We start from the raw sequence: 20,073 nt of genomic DNA, 5'->3' as shown, positions 1-20,073 counted from the left end.
GCGCGAAGCGCGAGCTGAAAATTTAGATAATTCAGACCTGAAGTGGGACATTCTAAGGTTTCTTTGTAGGAATTAACTAGGACCATACGTATTTCATTAACGAAATGATGCGAGCGCGAAGCGCGAGCTGAAAATTTTTGATATTCAGATCAGAAGAAGGGACATTTTAAGGACTGATTTTAGGAATTCATGAAGAGCAGACATATCTCACCAATCCACTAATGCGAACGTAATCACGGACAGGAAATTTTTCATATTATACGAAGACCTTAACATGGGGCAATCACTTTTTGAGTTATGAAAAAGAAGCATATGTCACTACATAAAACAATGATAACTCAAGTGCTAGGAAATATATTTGGTTTATATTGAATTGAAAACGGGATGTTTTAGTACAACATGATTTTCTATCTCGTTAAGCAGACAATGCGAGCACCAGGAACAATGAAGACGTAGGCCCTGGGCAAATTGTTTCTTATGTAATGTTTCTTATGTAATGTAACATAACATAATTATAATATAATATAACATTATAATGAATAATATTTTCTTCTTTCCCACTACGTTTCTCTTCCTTTCTCCCTCGTTTCTCCTTTTCCCCCTTTACCCGTTTTTTTTTTGGTCAGCCGATGGGGGGATGTGCCCCCATGCCCCCCGTAATTACGCCACTGTATGTCCATATGGCAAATACCCCTCCAATATTATTATCTTTTTTTACCCCACGATGGTTTAATGGTTTTATTAGAGATTACATTCACATTTTTTGACATTCCATCTTATTCCCTTTCCAAAGACCCAAACATTGATGAATTGGAAGAAACGGGGGTTTCTCTTTAATGTTATAATAAGGACATAAGTATTTCGTTTGGAAATGGTGAACTGGCTCTTTATTTGCATTTTATGATTCAATGATATTGTTTCATTTGTTAAGCGGTATCTTAGGAAGAATTTTCACCAATAAAACAATTATCTCTTGTGAATTTTTTTCTTCATTTCTTTCGTAAAAAGTGGGGGGGGGGATGTTTGTACAGGCCATCCCCCCTCCTCGAAAAGTGGGGGGGATATATCCCCCCATCCCCCCCGGGATTTACGCCAGTGATCCCTTTTCAGGGGAGCGTTTCATCAATATTTTCATCCGACAAGTTGTCAGGGAGGCGTTTCATGAAAGGACTTGTCGGACGTTTTATCCGACAAGTCCCATTTTATCCGACAGTTACCATAGTAACAGTACCTCTCAGCCAATCAACATCAGAGAAAGATGTCAGATCTGACAACTTGTCGGATGAAAATGTTGATGAAACACTCCCCAGATCTGACATCTGACAGTTAAAGGCCAAGTCCACCCCAGAAAAATTTTGATTTGAATCAAAAGAGAAAAATCCAATAAGCAAAATTTTGAAAATTTTATCAAAATGGGATGCAAAATAAGAAAATTATGGCATTTAAAAGTTTCGCTTGTTTTTCATAAAACAACTCATTGACATGCAAAGAGAGAGTTGATGATGTCCCTCATTCACTATCTCTTTTTTATAGTTTTTTTATAGTTCGAATTATACAAAATTTCAGTTTTTACGAATTTGACAATAGAGACCAACTTGACTGAACCATAGAATGTTAAGACAATGGTAATTCCACATATTCAGGGATAAATAAAACTTCGTTTATTTACCATGAGGTGATTAGAATATTTCATATTTCATATAATAAAATAAATAGTGAGTGGGTGAGGTCATTATTCCCCTCATTTGCATGCAGACAAGGATGTATTATAGGCCTATTTAACTGTCATGTGAAATTAAGCGAAAATTAAAATTGTCATAACTTTTACATATATATATATATATATATATATTACATATATTTTACATCCGATTTGATGAAATTTTCAGTGTTATGCCTATTAGAATTTGTTCTTTTTATTTAAATAAACTTTTTATAGGTGTACCTCAATCAGATTTGCTCAACGGCGGCCGTACGGCCAGTGATCAGTTTCATTTATTTTTATTAAAACCGTCCATAATGTAGCTTGCCGTACGGCCGGTGTAGAGCAAATGTGACTGAGGTAAAAGATGTTTAAGTGCACAATTGGATTAACTGGTCTAGCGCCATCTCACAACACTTTTAGCTGCCAAAGAATGACAATCCCATAGAACCTCCCCCCCCCCCCCCCCGAGAGACAGTGAGAGAGAGGGGGGGGGGGGGGGGACAGACAGAATGATACCGACATACGGACAGACATATAGACAGAGAGAGGGAGAGGCCTTCTAATGTTTTTAAGAGGTGAATAGCGCTATATACAAATGCTATTCATCATAATTAAAGATGGATAAATGGATAGCTTGACATGTCCACGTATATACGAGAAAATACGCAATTAGCTACATAAATTTAGGTGGATGGGTAGGTAGATAGATATAGATAGATAAATAGGTAGATAGATAGATAGTAGATAAATAAATGAATACATAGATGGATAGACGGGTATGATTAGGTAGATAGATTACAATTTTCAGTGTTCTGCTCAATGATTTTTTTTACTCTAGATGTCATTACTTCCAGCCTTCAGAGGGAAGTAGTATATAGAGTATAGATAGATAGATAGATAGATAGATAGATAGATATATAGATAGAGAGAGAGAGAGGGGGGGGGGTCAGTGTGGAAAAAAATCAAATCAAATTGATTATCAAATACACTAAAAAGAAAGTAAAGAAATTGAAATGGCTGCTTGTCATTAAACCCCTAACAAAATGAGCAAGAGGAGCAATCCCATGCAGGGTCTTGATAAGTAAAACTATGAATATTTCTTTTCTAACCTGACAAATTGATGATCGTTATCAGATTAGGACCCTGAATCCCTATTCATTCATTATGTAGCATCAGAGACAATTCTAGCCACCGTAAAAAGAAGTAGAATAGAGGCACAAAATAGTGGATTTTATTGCCTGCCGCCACATAAGAACAAGGGGTCATAAAAGTAAAAAAAACATGTAGGCCTTATATGTTTTTTCCTACAGTCTTGACCACCCATAACTCCTTTGAAAGTCTGATTATACTTTCTTATAAAAAATTATTATTTTCTTATCTGTATCTCTCCCATCACACGATCCTTTCTGCATGTGCCCCCCCCCCCCATATGAAATAATGAATATACCATTGCTTTATGCCCCCAACCCCAAACACAACAACAACAACACAAAAACAAATTACTTAAGATGATAAGTAACTGAGTAAATAAATGTATGATTATGGATAAATGAAAAAAACCAAACAAACAGATGATCAAACATACACCACAATAACTTAATAGATAAACAGATTGATAAACTAATAACAGAAGAAACAAAAATGCATTAATTAATTATTCATACCTCGGTCACATTTGCTCTATACGGCGGCCGTACGGCGAGTCGAAAATAGCCGTTTTATTCATTTTTATTCAAACCACCTATATTTAGCTGGTACAAAAAATGTTTAATAAAACGACAGTTTTCGACTCGCCGTACGGCCGCCGTAGAACAAATGTGACCGAGGTATCAATAAAGTGGAATCCGAGCCAATGGGAGTGAGCGTTGCACCGAATGAGAAGATTGAAGACAAGAAAAAAAAAATGTGGTAAGGACCCTCTAAACAGATTTTCATGGCAATTTTCTTGTATTCCATTTATGGTAGGGGGCAGTGACCCCTCCCCAACCATCTATTAAATAGTGATCGGACATTAAGGTGTGAGTGTCTGTGTGTTACACTCTATAAAAAAAACACAAAAAAGCGAAAAGGGTGAAAAGAGCAGAAGAGAGGCAGCATTTTCCACCCTTATTAAAAACGCTGTCACTCCTTGCTCCTTTTAAGGGTGATACCCCTTTCTACCCTTTCATTTTTTAGAGTGGAGTTAACTCTTATAATCCGATATCTGTCCGTTATACGTATTTTCTATAACACTGTATAAGGTGTGAAGATACTCCTGATCATCGGCGCCAGCGAGGCTCCGAATTAAAGTTATTTTCCCTTCTTCACACAGATTGAACCTAGGGGGGGGGGAGGGTTCTTGCTTGATATGCCATTCCTCATAATATTGTTTCTATTTCCATTAATCATGGCTATTCTATTCTTATGCCACCCTTCCGTCAAAATTTGAAGGTATTTACAGTGGGACAAAATTAGAAAATTAACAAAATTAATTTCCGTTATGTCTTCTCAAATGTCTTATCTTTGTTAGGAAGAACATTATAAATTGCACTAAAAACGTTCGATTTATTTGGATCATCATGCAGAAATATGAGCACCTTGTTCTAAACCTGGAAGGAAAACACTTTCGTCCGAATATACTCCCTTTTAATGATTTAAGTCAAGGATGGAAAGAAAAAGGAGATTAAAAAACTTCCTTTTTCACAATCTGCTTGTTTAATATAAAGAAAATCCTTAATTCATTTACCCATTTATTATTTAATTTGCCTATCTATTTACCTATAATATTTATCTAGTTAATTAAACAGGTAAATAAACCAATAAAGTATAAGAAACAAGAGTATGAAGATTGAAGAAATATATATGAATGAATCAATAAATAAATGAATAAGTTGATTTATTTTAAAGCTCAGATGAATAAATTCAAACATCTATTTATTCAAAATTATATTCATCCATTTATGCATATATTTATTCATTCAACTTTTGTTTTCATAATAGAGAATTTTCAATTTAGTTGAAAAGAAGACCTGCTAAAATATACATCCTCTAGTATGTGATGATATGATGAAATGAAACAAAAACGCAAAAATTAACATTAACATATTTGCCTTGATATAACACGAAATTACAGCTAAAAACAAAACCATTTTTATATAACAGCCCCATTAGAGAAATGTTATTTTCCCGATTGCAGGCATAAATACTTTTGTCCAGTGTTGACAAATCTATACCCATTTATGAGACAGGATCGAAACGGCTTTACGCAATGGAGTAGAAAACAGAAAACTTAGGTATACCAAGTCATTAAATCTTAAAAGAGGATCCCAATCATTCCCTACATGAAAGTTTTAAGATTATTTGATAATATGACAAAGAAATGAGAGGCCTGTGAAAGATCGTCTGCGACTTCAAGCCGCTTAGGTTGTAACTGACGCCCGATTAGCCGCCAAATCCAGACATTTCACACCAAGAAAACTGATTAAAGAGTAATTTATCTTCCACAACCGATAGATTCAATAGGCAAGATGGTTATAGTGCAAACGAGAAGTAAAATAACACGAGCAATTCACAGTGGGATAATAGAACGTGTCATTTCAGATGACAAGCAAGAGACGGATAACTTTATACCAATAGCCGCGAGAAATATCTTTCACATAATCGCGCTATTTTCTGAGTGAAGGCATGTTTTCTTCTATTTGTCTGCTAGGGTCTAAAGGCCTATTAAACATATCAAAGAAATAGAAAGAAAGAAAAAAAAAATAAGGGCATCAGACCGAAAACTGGTCAACGACCTCCTTTCTGGATGAACCTCGCCAATTATGATTACGTGCTCTGGTGGTAGGCATACACTGTCAAATATTTCAACAAACTTCTCTAGAGTTTTCCTATAGCCACACTCGCAAAATCAGGATTAAAATAGGGAGTAACGTACAGACCAGCTTGATAAAAGTATATAATTTCCCAATTTTCGTGTTTTACAAGGCATTTTAATGGGTCACATTTAGGTTAGTTTATTCGAAACATTATCTCCATCTTTCATGGGGAGATAATAATTTGCTTAGCCCAGAGTTCCGTGAATAACTATAGGAACAATAATTGGTCTGCAGGCACAGACCCGGATTGAGACTTTGATCAACAAGTGTGTCTCCACGCAAAGACTAGCACATACACAATTTGCTGCGAGGGGGCCTTCAGTGCATAAGGCGTGAGTAGGCTGCACATTCAGACCCTTATCTCGAGTGAAGGGTTTACACAGCAGACTAATACACCAATGCGTCCAGCTAACTCTGCTGTCCCAGCGAAAAAATATATCGTTCATTCTTCGAATTTTTGGCCATGGAGGGTGAGACAGAGCCTAGCTATAGGAACGATTTTTGAAGACGGGGTTTTGAAAAAAAAAATATTGAAAGCCAAAAAAAAAAGGGTTCTAACTCCAAAATGAAGGTGATTTTTGTTTTTTTTTAAGTTGACAAGCCCCCCCCCAAAAAAAAAAAAGTTTCTTTCTCTAATATGAAGCGTACAAACCTGATTTTCAGAGGGTGCTATAGCTATGGCCTATCATAACATACGCAGCACCCCTAGACAAATCTGCAACACCCACATAGCACCCCCGTTTCCCAGGGCCATGGGGTGTGATTATGTCTAATGACTTTAGGAGACAATGATTACAAAACGATTGCTCATCATGAAAAACAAATTCCACATTTTTACTTCCATCTTGGATGGTTATCGATACAATCATGCACCTTATACCCCTCTCGGACATTTTATTCGACATGCGACCCCCTTCCTTTACACCCCATCCAACCCTCTGTTTTACACGTGGTTGCCATATGCTCGGCAAAAATCCAGGTTCAGAATAAATCCTAATCCTAAGCCTATCCTGGAATAAAACCGACTTAAAAGCGATGAATCTCAACATAAATATTACAGAAGGGGATGACTATCTCTGAGCGTTGACGTATTCACTTTCATCGATGTTTAGGTCTAAACATACAATTAAAAAAATATATATATACATATATATCTAACTATATGTTGAGAGTGTTTTGTGAGTAAATTTGTAGATATAATAGCATTTTTGTAAATAATTATGATGTGATACTGATAATTTATTTCAGAAACGTTAAATAATCAAATTTGAGATATTAGGCCTATAATATAGGCCTAAAAGATGATATAAAAAGTATTTCAAAATTGATTATTTAAAATTATAAACATAAAGACACACGTGGGGGTGGCAATGGATAAACGAGTGGGATAAAGGCAAAAATTGTATTTTATAAATAAATTTAAAGTTAAGTGCTTGGCATCTTCTACCAAGATTGAAAATAATGATATATAAATAATATAAGAAAAAATGAACAAATAATAAAGATTCGTGCTCAAAAAATAAATCTGCTTGGTAGTAGTGACAAATGATGGGATGTATCCGACATATTTTGGTTTATAAAAGGGAAAATGTCATATCTCGTGTTATGTTGGAAATAAACCTGAACTTGACTTACAGTTCAAAGTTTTATTTATTATCATAAAAAGTGTAAATAAATATCGTTGTTTGGATTTGGTAAGTATATATCTGTCGTCACAGGCAACTGTGCAGACTTGCGACAAGATTTTGGTTTGGTGCGGAGGAAATCCAGGATTATTATATCGCAGCTTCGTTACACTCGCGACAAAAGTTGGATTTATGATAAATAAACAATACGAAAGAAAAGGGAAATCTAACGAAATATATTCGTATACCTTTATCACATATTATGTCTTTGAATCATTGTTTCTTAATCTTTTTCTCTTCCGTGCTCCTTTCTTTCTATTTCGTCTCTATCCATATCACTCGCTCTCGCTCCGCCCTCTCTCCCCTACCATCGCTCACCGTTTCTTCTGTCCCCCCTCCATGCAACTCACCCCTGCCCACTCTCCCCCTCACTCCTCTCTCTCCCCCTCCCTTCCTCCCCTGCCTCTCTCTTCCTCTCTCTTTTCCTCTTCTCTCTTTCTTTATCTCTCTCCATATCCCTCTCCTCCTCTGTTCCATTTTTACTGTCTTTCAATTCCCATTTCTCTTGCGCCAGAGCTTCGTCATACGAATAAAGTAGATATTGAGTAAAACTTCAAAACACTTTATACAATCAGATTTGAATTAAGAATTGCATAAAAGAAAGAAAAATCTTATCCACATTTTACTACTTCTTGTTCATACATTGAACAACTGCTGTTTGAATCACGTTATCAAATGTCTAATCATATTTGCGGTCGCATGCGCCATCTTGTTTAATGCACCCACCGACAGCAAATCAGAGTCACTTCTGAAGTTTGCATTTGGATTTGACTCCAATTTGACGGCCAGTTTTATTTTGGCCCAGCATTTCTCACTTTCTGCTCCTCAATTTTTTCTCTCTTGGTGGTTTTCATTTCAATTGTTTTTGCCCACGTGCATTATCTCCGCATCTCTACCACATCACTCTTTCCTTTTGCTTCTTATTCTTTTACATTTAAATTGGCACCCATTCATCTCATGCATGAGCATTGTATCCCCCAAGACATAATGGACGAGTCCGATCGTTTGACCAATCAGGTACGCCCAGCCACGTTCCTGAACTCCTCGAAGTAACGTAAGGGGGAGCCGTTCATCCAATGGCTGAATTGCTATATCTTATTATATCGTTACTATAAAATATGATTATTCTCTATCCTTTTCTTTCTTTCCTTCTCTCTCACCCCTTTTCGCTCTGTAATATCGCGGGGGAACAATACTCCTAAGGTACCAAAGGTGAATCGCAAGGTATTATGCGTGCCTACAAGGCCTATCTTTCGGAGCGATTGTTTAGGAATAAAGTCTTATTTTAGTCTTTATTTCTGAGGCATAGATGTCGGAATTCGGAGTGTGGGAAAGGGAAAAGCGGTGAATTCACACGCGTGGCAAAAGTGAAGTCAACAACCACACAGCCAGATAGGACGGGGGCAGAATGGAGGCGAGAGAGTAGCAGATAGGAAGAGAGAGAGAGAGACGGATAAAGAGAGACTGTGAGTGAGAGTGAATGAGAGTGAGAAGAAGTTTAGACTTGATACTTGATAGAAAATGATGTGAAAGAGGAGAATAGGGGAGAAGATAGTGAAAGGGGAAGATAAGGAGAGATGGGGAAATAAGAAAGCGGTGTTTGTAAGGGTGTGTCCGCGAGTGTGTGAGAAGTGAATGAGGGTGTGTATACTTGCGCGGGGGCGTGCGTGTGCGTAGTGTGGATACTTGCCTCTGTGAGGAATAGAGAGAAAGATGGGAAAGAAATGAAGAGAAAGAGAGAGGGAAGAAAAGGAGGTTGTGATGGTTAATGTGTACACAGGTTCGGGAGAAACAGGAATAGAAATAAAAGGAACATTGTCGTAGACAAAACTTCCCTTTTAGTTCACACTATGAAACAATTACAAATATTTACCTTTTGAAAAATTATTCACCTGCTTTCACGTGGGAATATTTATTTCCAATTGACGTTCCCTGTGTGGTATAAAGACAGGAAAGCATGACAAATAATAATCAATTATCACAATCACATTTTACCCTTGATTAACAAAATAAAATAGATTTTTATCAAACGAAAATAGTTAAAAGAGGAATTATTTTTGAAGATTCCCACCGTTGAAATGGTGAGAATGTGATTTACGGTGACTTTTGAAATTAAATCTCACAGAAGAAAGCAAAGTTGACAATCTTTGATTCCAAATTTGGCAGTCGCTCGCCAGGTCAATGTCGTGGCAATTCAGTTGAATCTGGCTTATTTTCGGTGTATATATTTTGCTCCTCTATTTTCCCCTTATATTTGTAAACGTTAGTGACAAATTAAAGCCTTTTGAAGATACATTTAAAGAGTGAAATTCTGGACTTCTTGGAAGTGAATTCTCAGTCATCTTGAAAGTAATTTTTTTCTCCAGAGGTACAAGGAAGAGAAGAGAACGATGTCCAATGACGAGCATGTCGCATCTCGCCGGGTAAGTTTCGATGTTGCGGAGCACATTTCTGTATCATTCAAAGTTCTCGTCAAGCTGGTATCGAACATTTGGTTTAGTCATAATAGGGTGGTGGTTTCTATTCTGACGAGCACCAAATAAATAATGAAATCCTACAATGTTTCATATCTTGACAAAGTAGCCATATTTTCAACCAAAGTCATTGTTTCGTAAGCTACATCAGGTAACAGGGGCCGCGGAACGGTTTTGAAAATGGGGGAGGGGCTGCGTCGAACAGGGGAGGGGGGGGGGTTGACCATGCAATAAATCACAATCAGATAGTACTTTACACGTTTTCAGAAAGAGAGTTGGGGAGGGGAGAGACTGCCACTGACGCTTAATATACCTGACTGTTTTTTTTTAGGGGGGTACCCCCATTCCGCACTTTCATATCCTGTTACCCCTTTCGTCGTCTGTGTAATTTCGAAAAAAAAAAACACGATTCAGGTCATTACAAAAATAGTTCCTTTTTCTAAACTCGACTGTTTGAAAAGGTTTGATGTTCTATTTATGAAAGATACTTAAGTCTGACGTTTGGCGATGCGGCCGGTAACCATAGCAACAGTTTAATGCACTGAAGTCACTTAACATTGAACATTTTCCCCTCGGGTTCTTTTTTATTTTAAAAATATTTATTAGCTAATATGGCATTTTCACTTCTGACAATTTTACAACGTTTTATCAACAGTTTTTTTCTTTTTCTTTTTTTTTCACCTCAGATATTATATCTATAGCATTCTTACATCGGGTATTTTTAGCCCCATCATTTTTTTTTATCTCTGACAATTTTATTCAGCTCAGGCATAAATCATTTATGGCACTTTTTATCTCGGGCATTTTTACCTCATACTTTTGTCAACTGGTATTCTCATATCAGGTTTTTTTTTTTTTATTTCAGACGATGCATGTTTCTTTAGACATTTTACCACAAATATTTTCAGTTCATTTACCTTTGATATTTTTCAACCATATCAGTTGCCAGGACTGTCCCTCCCGCCTCTTCCTGTATGTTTCTCCTAAAGACAGCCTTGTATTATCGTATATTAAAATTAGCCAGTTGTCTATTCCGGAACCAGGGTCCCGTAACACAAAGGTTAGCGATTGATCGTACGCTTGATTTTTACGATTGATTGTACATTGTAGTCAATGCATTCAATCGTAGAAAAATGTACTACGATCATTGCTGAGCTTTGTGTTACGGACCCCTGGTGGTCCTTGTACATGTTGTAAAAAGCGTATGGGATTTCAAGATTAAGTAGTTAACTAGTTAGCTAAATTAAAAATGATTTATACAAAAGCACTTTATGATGTTTCTCCATCGAAGTAAACTGTCCGGTGTTCCATTTTATGGTTGAAATCAGTGCCCCTTTTTATAACTCTTTTTTTTTTTCGTTTCTATTTTCTTCGTAGTCATCGAAGCCCCTGATGGAAAAACGACGTCGTGCTCGTATCAATGACAGTCTTCTTCAGCTAAAGAACCTAGTTCTTGATGCTCTCAATAAAAACGTAAGATTACTTTCCTCAAAATCTGTCCTTTAAAAAGTTATTAGAATTTTAATTGTGACGTCATATACATGTAGCTTCGTTATAAAGTATAATATAATAAATCAATAAAATGCCATTCTCTCAAGATATTTAACTTATTTTTATTGTACCTTCAGTATATCAACGGAAAAATCATTAAACACCACTCCCGAAATATCAATGTAATAAATGTTTAGTTGTCATAAATCATTACAAAATTAAAATTCATGCATTTCATATCACATAACAAATGAGGCAGCTGCCAGTATATGACGATACAAATCAAAGACTAAAAATTCAAATAAGTTCCTTAATCTTTGATGTGTTTTTTCTACAAACCTTTACCATTCTTGTTCATTCATTTTTCTGGCATTTTTAGAACAAACTTTTCGTAAGGGTGAACTTCCTCTTTTACTGCACGTTGGTTCGACCCTATACAGTGCGTATTTAAAAAAACGGGACAGATTTGAAAAGTCTATACATTTCTTTTTCAAGTTATGATGTCAATATTTTGATGTTAATAGGTGCTCGGAAGTCTTATCTTTCAAATGCCATTAAATTTTTTTAGTTTCGTTCATTCTTGAGCGAACACGGAATGTTTTAGTATGGGGTTAAAAAGGAGGCTTGCGCAAGAATGGCATAAAATGATGAATATGATGATCGGACTTTTTGCTAATCAGCAGACTTCCTCTTAACCTTTTCATTATCTTTGCCATAATTTTCAAATTATGCGGTCAAAATCCATTTTCAAATCTATTTGTTTGCTTGAATTGTTCTGTTTTTGTTTCTTCTTAATATGTTCTCTTTTAGCTTTGAATATTCCTTCTTCAAGCAAAACAATTTTTTTTTCAACCGAAGTATGGGAGAGCTGGTATTTTTTGTTCAAATCCTTTCATTGTGCGCTACAAAGGTTATGGTGCCTTTTGAACAGTGTCATACAGATGGGCGGGGGTTTGGGGATGCCCCCCCCCTCAATTAAAAAAGAAATCATGACCAAGAAAAAAAGTGGAAAGAAAATAAAAGGAAAGATACAAAGTAAAATATAATATTATTTTTTTAGTATTATGTCAAAATCTATCACAAAATTTGATATTGTAATAAAAAAGTAGGAATTTTTGTGTGCTCGGTTCGCTCGCTCACAACTTGTTATTACATTTTCCAGATCTGCCATATCTAGCTCCTTCAAAATTGACTCAATACACCATTGCCATTGAAAGACATGAATCCCTCCCTGTTTGTCCTGTCAAGCATATAACTTGGTCAACGAATCAATAACCTGTTGAAAAATGGATTCATGTCTTTTAAAGGTACCATATCATAATTTGTTTTACATAATAAAAGGATTTGAATAATTACAAGTTTTCCCAATTAATAGTGCAAATCTTCTTGCTTGGATTAACAAAAAGTCTTCTTTTCTTCCTTATCGAGGGAAAATTCAAAGTTAAAGGAGATTTAATTGAAAAAAAGAACAAAAATAATTCAAGTAAATAAATAAATAAATAAATAGATTTGTAAATAAAATTTGACAGCATAATTCGAAAATTATGGCACAGATAATGAAAAGGTTAAGAGGAAGTCTGCTGATTAACAAGAAGTCTGATCATCATATTATCATATTTTGCCATTCTGGCGCAAGCCTCTTTTTGAACCCCCGACAAAAACGTCCCGTGTTCGCTCAAGCATGAACAAAATTTATTTTTTAAATTGCATTTCAAAGATAAGATTTCAGAGCACATCTATTAACATCAAAATATAGATATTATAATTTGAAACAAATTTTGTATAGATTTTTCAAAACTGTCCCGTTTTTTTTTGTATACGCACTGTAGAATGAGACTTATTTTGACGCATAAAACTATTTGGGGCTGGCGTAATCTTTCAGAACCCATTACTATACTTTGTCATGTTTGTTTTCCAAGAACAAAATGTAATGTTCTTTCCCCTGAATTGTGCTAGGCTGTGTATGAAATGTGGTTTCCTTTTTGCTTTTGCTCTAAATCACTAAACCATGCTTCCAATGGGTTAATTCTGGTTTACGTACTCATTTTCATTTTCTCAACAAAGTGATTAGAAAAAGATTTAATATCAAATAATTTCCTTCTATCAATTTCTTATGTATTTATTCGTTTCTTGACGTTTTTGTTTTCATTGTTTTTCGATACAATTTGCCAATAAAACCTTTGTTGTCAGAAGTTTCATAAAACTAATAGATTATGATAAAGCAAATGCAAAAATAATCAAACATTTCTAGATTTTAGCTTGAAAGATAACTTGTATGGAATTCATACACAAAATTACGTTTTTAAGGTGTTGGTCATGTACATTTCTAGTTTTCCCTTTATCTCTCGGAAAAGTATGATAAAATTCTAAATAATGAATATTTTCTAAGTTTTTGAGCAAATTTAAAAGGAAATATACCCAGGGCTTTTGTGAATGGAGCAACATAAATCACTTGATTTTCTGATACATAGTCAATTACAAACTGACAAATATAATCTCAATCTTATCAATTCGTGCTTCGTGACTTGAAAATTATGAATTAAACAAAATATATACATATATTCTGTTTGTTTTTAAACCTGAGCATGCCTGGGGAAAACGATATATCGATGACCTTGGATGCACTCCCACATTTTATTCATCACATCAATTCATTTTGTTTTTGGTATGAGTGGTGAAAATTGACAAACCATAAACACTCTTTTTATAATTTTTTTATTCGGTGCGTGAGGAGAGAGAAAGACAGAGGAGAATCGAACCACGCGAAGTTGGTCGTGGGAAAATAAATCCCGAAAATATTAACAATATGACTCATTCTAGATGTACACTAGTGACAGAAAAAAATTGAATAATAAATAGACCAGGCACCCGTAACACAAAGCTTAGCGATGAAAAGCATATATGAAAGAACACTTCTGATTGGTCCATGGTCAGTATTTTAAACCAAATGCGCGTGTAACATTGATATTGATTGATCAGTTCATTTAATCGATTGATCGCCAATCTTTGTGTTGCGGAACACTGTGCCCTGTTGCGGAGAGAGTTGCGTTTGAAAGCTAAAAAATATCAAGCGCAAGGCCAGAATGGGCGTTTTTGATTGGTTGAAAGTCAAGCTGCGTACGATTTTAAGAGTTGCGTTTGATTGCAACGCTTTGTGAAAATGGGGCCTGGTATACATGTGGGAAGTGTGTTTGAATTCCATAACACGCATGCGAATTGTAAACACTCCATTCAATCAAAGGGGTGTACTATGATACCCCGTAACCCAAACAAACTGTTAGCTTTATTCAAAGGTGTGGGTTTTCAGATTTGATTTGTCGGAGGGGTAAAGAAATGGGGCGGAACCCCTCTGGGATAGGTACGGGGTGTATCTCTTGTCTCTTTTCTGTCCGGTTTTATCATTGTTGATAATAGCTACAGTACAAGTGGTGGAAGTGCTTTGTTAAAAAGGGGCGTTGAAACTCTGATTCTCAATTTCATTCATTACATATACATCTGTTTTTCTCACGAAACAGGTGTACTTTGGGAATTTGTATTTCAACTAAAAGGGGACATTTTTTCACACATTTTTATGATGGACAAATCCGTTTCTTATATCTGTAAATTATTCAGCATTTCCCTTCTATTACTGCCGCCCATGTTGCTGCCATTACTACTACTACTACTACTACTACTACTACTACTACTACTACTACTACTACTACTACTACTACCACTACTACCACCACCACCACCACCGCCACCATAATTACTGAATCTAATATTACATGGTGATATTGATGTGAATATCAATGATATTTCTAAAAGTCTTTAATGATGATGATACAAAATTAGATGAAAAACATTACTTATACTAAAATTATAAAATGATAATAATACTTGTATATATTTTTTTAATGATGATAATATTATAAGTATAAAAATGTCTTATACCTGTATTGCACTTCTAATAACATGAATGAGTAAAGAAAATTTAAGATTAAGATAGTGTCCAAATGAAATACATCTTATATTAGAATCATAATACTTAGTTGGTGTTATACATTATTTGTTTTATTTCTTCGTTTAGAATCCCCGTCATTCTAAACTTGAGAAGGCTGATATTCTGGAGATGACCGTCCGATATCTACGATCGATCAACCGGCAGAATCCTCATGAAGGTGAGAATTATATGCGCTTCTTGTTAGGGGCGTCACCCCTATTTCCCCCTCACCGTTTTCTATGTTCTCACTTATTAAGAGTTGTCGCCACGGTGTCCTGTAGTGCAATCCCTGTACTGTTGCTATATACTTCTACTAAAACTGCTGCTTCTTGTCATGCCTATACCAATACATATTCTGCAAGTTCCAAATAATCAGGATGAATTGGCATCTCTGGTAGTTTATGGTTGCAAGATGAATTTGTCAATGTGGAATTGGTAATAGCTGTAGAGAAGTTACCGTGACGTGAAAATATATCTACTGAACGCATTATAGTTTCTGAAATAAAATTATTGAGGTAACAGCATTAACAGGGGATGCCTAATCCACATTTACCTCTACGATTACACAACCGGTTCCATTTTCTTTTTCATTTTTTATTTTTTTAGACATTGGTTTACATAACGAGGAAGCAAACGTTGCCCAATACCAGACCGGATACACAGAATGCCTGCACGAGGTTTCCCGGTATCTAGATGCTACCGGTCACCCAAACAACGCCTCCAATCAAACGGTCGTACTTCGAAATCTGATGAACAGGGAGGCTAGCGAGCGCCATCTTCAAACAAGTCTCTTAAACCATCTCGTTACGCAATGTACCGATTACGATAGATCTGAAGAGCGCATGATCGTTCAAGGGCAGAAAAAGGTTGCTGTCCCTCCAAACGTAGACCGACATGCTACAAATAACGTAGGTCATTGTGATATCCCCACACTGCACTTCTGCATGGCGGGCGATCTCCCTTCTATGACGTCACATGAGGTGCCTGGAGCATATGCTCCGAACAAGAACGGAAATAGTGCAAGAAGCGAAGTTCAGGCTGGAGCATCGCCATCTAGTGTGTTTTGTGAAAGAGGGGTTTTAGCTCCGGTTGATCCGACAGCTTGCCCTTCGGTCAATCCAACTGGCCCGATAGTGGGCGACGGGATTAGGCTGGTCTTACCAAGGAATCTTGTGTATTCGGGCCAAATACCGACACACGTGATCCCGGTATACGCTCCCACGATCTCTACAGCACAGATGCAGCCATCGACTGTGTTTTCCAACGTCCAGACTCCCTCGACATCATCCACGACTAGGATCCTTGCTCCCGTTGCCCCTAGTGATGGGCATATATCTAAGTTATCAGGGAGTGACGTTACGGCAGCGAATAGCGGCTTCTCTTTCATCACCACACCACCACCCTCAACTCATCCTGCTCAAAGCTCCGCGCTGAATTGGATGAAAGGGCAAAGTCAGTCTTCAAACCAGTCTTCTGCATCGACCGTTACCAACAATTGCTACTTGAATGACCTCAAATCACATGAACAAAATTCATGTGTGACTCTCTCTTCATTTACTAGTTCTAGCCCTATTTCTTCATCATCGTCATCATCAATATCATCACCATCCTCGTCATTGATACCGTCGGTATCACCGGCACATGACCTCACACAACACAATTCAGCAATAAACACTTTGATTATACAATCATCACAACCTCAGTCACATTCGCATCAAGCAAATGTAAAGTCTAAGACCGAGAACAAAACTTCTGCCACACCACCCTACTCCGACAAAACTATTCGCTGGACAATGACTCCTACACAGACTACTATTTCCCCAACAACAACAACCACAGGTTTAATGAGTGCCCATGGCCGTGATGGCACCCAGTCTGTTAGCAAGCGTAAGATAACCACCAGTAAAACATTTCGACCCCCATCCACTAATTCAGTCGCACGAAAGCGCCAACGAACCAAGACCTCTCAAGACACACACCCATCAGGGGTGCGGAATGCTACCCCTCCCCCACACCTCCCTAATACAGATAAAGGTACAAAGAAGATTGGCACCTCCCGGTCCGACATGCCACCGATCCGTTGTCGATCACCTCTTCGTTTTATCTCTGACCAACCATTCGGCCTGCCTCCGGGGTCTCGCTCCTCAGACGGCTGCCCGGATAGAAATGAAAATGCCCCGCAAGTAGGGCGTGACGTCAACGCTTCTGGGTTTAGTCGTAAGGTCGCTTGGCGTCCTTGGTAACGCTCCCGTAGCAACCAGAAAGTTGTTTGATATTCATCGCTTTAATGTTTAGTTGTGATGATATTTCATGCCAATGTTCTCTTGAGTAATGCTCGTTCAGATTGGTGACTAGATCATCAAGCATTGAACCAGATAATTCAAGTTACAAGTGTTAGACCTTTAGATGTAACCTGATTCCTTGAAAATCCTGAAAATTCATGCCAATTTGATCATGATGATACATGAAATGGTCCTCATAGCATTGCGATTTGCGAGATTTGTAATTGATTTCGACTTTCAGTACTTTTTAGATTAGCTTGAATTCTCGATAAAAATTAGGTCTATTATTTGTCTAGTCAAACAAACTTGGAAAGGGGAGGGGTGGTGCATCCAAAATACTTAAGAGATATTTTTAAAGGGTCACTCGATTCACCTGAAGGAAATTAATTCGCATGCGTTACTCCATCATGCTTGTTGAACCCAAATACCTATTTTAATTATATATCTTCTTTAGTTGAGTTTAATTGATCTTTGCTGTTTTACTGTCCTGAGGTCAAAATACTGAATATCATATTCAACGTTGTGTATAGGAATATAGTAATGAGGGCTACAAAGAAAGGAAAGACAAATGTATGTATACATTTTCGTCAGTGGAAATTTAAATCATATTATCGTGAAAATGCATGTTTTTAAAGCTTATTCAGAATCTTCATTACGTTTATTTTGGAAATATGTTCATGATGATGATCTTAATCATAAATGGTCTATAGTGTTTTTCTTAACTTTCCATTTTTCATGTTGTTTGAAAAGTTCGTTACTCATATCATAATTTGCTTTAAAAAATGTTCAATATGCCTGTAAAAATGTATTCATGTTGCTGTGCCTCTAAGGTTAACACTGTTTGATTTACTCTTGGGGCTACCCTACTAGAAAGAATGACAGATAAACAAATGAAAGATGCATTCAATTAAGAAAATAATTCATCTACATTTTAACTCGAAGTATGATTTTATTTATGGAATATACGTGAAAACATGCATGCGTTTGACAAGAAAAGAAATTGAGGTTCATGCATTTTCCCGAAATTGTGTTTGATTATGGTTTACCATGGTAAGTGGCCGGCGGAGAGAGTGATGTCTTATAAAATAACTTACCTGTAATATTGTATATGATTTATTGGAATATTGTACATATAGATTACAAAAAACCAGTTATATCTATCTGTCAACGACTGTTCGGTGTAACAATTATTCATGTATGCCTAATTTATGAAAGGCACCTTCTAGAACATAAAATATTTCTTTGCATACATGTAAATGTTACCGAAGTGTGTGTGTGTACACTGTAAAAAATATTGGGTAAAATTTTAACCAGCACGAGGGTAATTATGTGTCCAATCAATTTTGGGCAGTATTTTACCCAATGCGGGAAGCACACTGTCCAGTAAGGTTTAAAAATAAGCAGCAATTACAGTAGAATGGGCAAAACTTCCATCACACTGGATAAATAATAATGCCCAAAAGAAATGCACAATGTTCGTTGGATACATAATTACCCTCATGGAGCATTTTTACCCAACATTTTTTAGAGTGTACAGAAACTTCTGAAATAATGTTAAATGCAATAAATGTAGTGAGGATCCGCAGAAATGACCTAATTGTTACTTTCTTCACCTTGAAAACAATTATTGGGGGGTCATTTTCTACATTTGGGAAAAGACAAAGATTATTATCTTCCCAATGTCATCATAATTATATCAAGGATAAAGTGCGCGCGATGCTGTCAGTGTGTTTGAGACGGTGTGTGTGTGTTTGTGTGCGCGCGGACTTGTGCGTGTGTGTTAGGGAGGGAGGGTGTGTGTGTGTGGGGGGATTGGTTAAGGTGTTGTGATGAGATTGCGTGTGTGCACGTAGAGTTTGTCAACTGATAAATGAGTTCATTCAGGGGATGTGCGTGAGTGTTATGAGTGCGTGTAGTTACGAGTTGGTATATTATGTGTGTAAGGATGAGATCTGTCTATTTCTGCATATTTAGATCATTTCCAAGCTGTAGTTTCCTGGTAAATTATTTCAAAGAATTATGATATAACTACATGCGGGCGTTTATTAAAAAAGATGAATAATCATATACAGTCAGATTTATTTTACTCATACCGCACCTTCATTGTTTTCAAATTAAAAAGGATATGGACTAGGGCCTACCTTTTTATTTATTCAAACTAATTTCTTGCGTTGGAGATGGTAGGAATTTGAGAGATTTCCATTTTCTGGGGTTTCTCTTATCAATGGTATACTGTACGATGCAATATTTCCCATAGGGAAGATCAGACGACCATTTAAGCGATGGAAAAGGTGCTCAATTTCCACCTTTTCGAGGATTATGGAGTTGTGGAGGTTGCGGGAATGACGAAAGAGAGAGAGAGAGAGAGAGAGGAGGGGAGGATAACTTGGGTTTGAAAATACATTGTTATTTGTGAATTCTAATAAAATATTGCATTTTGTGGACAGACACTTCAAGCCAATACTTCCATCACTCCAACACGGAAAACTCTTACACACTTACGCACACACGCAAATCTTGACAAACATGCACCAAATCATCCAATAAACACAAATTTAAAAACTCACTATTTTTCACAAATTACTTAAAACGTGACCCTC

General features: G+C 36.6%; 1 protein-coding gene across 1 annotated transcript; it reads left to right on the top strand.

Moving 5' to 3' along the window:
- Positions 1–9,393: 9,393 nt before the first annotated feature.
- LOC129275853 (protein deadpan-like) lies at positions 9,394–19,057 on the top strand. Its single transcript, XM_054912328.2, has 4 exons — positions 9,394–9,667; positions 11,096–11,191; positions 15,279–15,369; positions 15,798–19,057. Exons 1-4 carry the CDS (start codon positions 9,635–9,637, stop codon positions 17,432–17,434), a joined length of 1,857 nt encoding a protein of 618 aa, XP_054768303.2. The 5' UTR covers positions 9,394–9,634; the 3' UTR covers positions 17,435–19,057.
- Positions 19,058–20,073: the final 1,016 nt, after the last annotated feature.

Source organism: Lytechinus pictus, chromosome 14, assembly GCF_037042905.1.
Source record: "Lytechinus pictus isolate F3 Inbred chromosome 14, Lp3.0, whole genome shotgun sequence".
Taxonomy (NCBI): domain Eukaryota; kingdom Metazoa; phylum Echinodermata; class Echinoidea; order Temnopleuroida; family Toxopneustidae; genus Lytechinus; species Lytechinus pictus.
This window is presented reverse-complemented; position numbering and strand designations above follow the sequence as displayed.

Excerpts from the sequence above, each read along its gene's own strand:
- LOC129275853 (XM_054912328.2), top strand. The coding sequence starts at position 9,635 with ATGTCCAATGACGAGCATGTCGCATCTCGCCGG. Across the intron at positions 11,192-15,278 it reads TTGATGCTCTCAATAAAAAC|AATCCCCGTCATTCTAAACT; the intron begins GTAAGATTACTT and ends TTCTTCGTTTAG. Across the intron at positions 15,370-15,797 it reads CCGGCAGAATCCTCATGAAG|ACATTGGTTTACATAACGAG; the intron begins GTGAGAATTATA and ends TTATTTTTTTAG.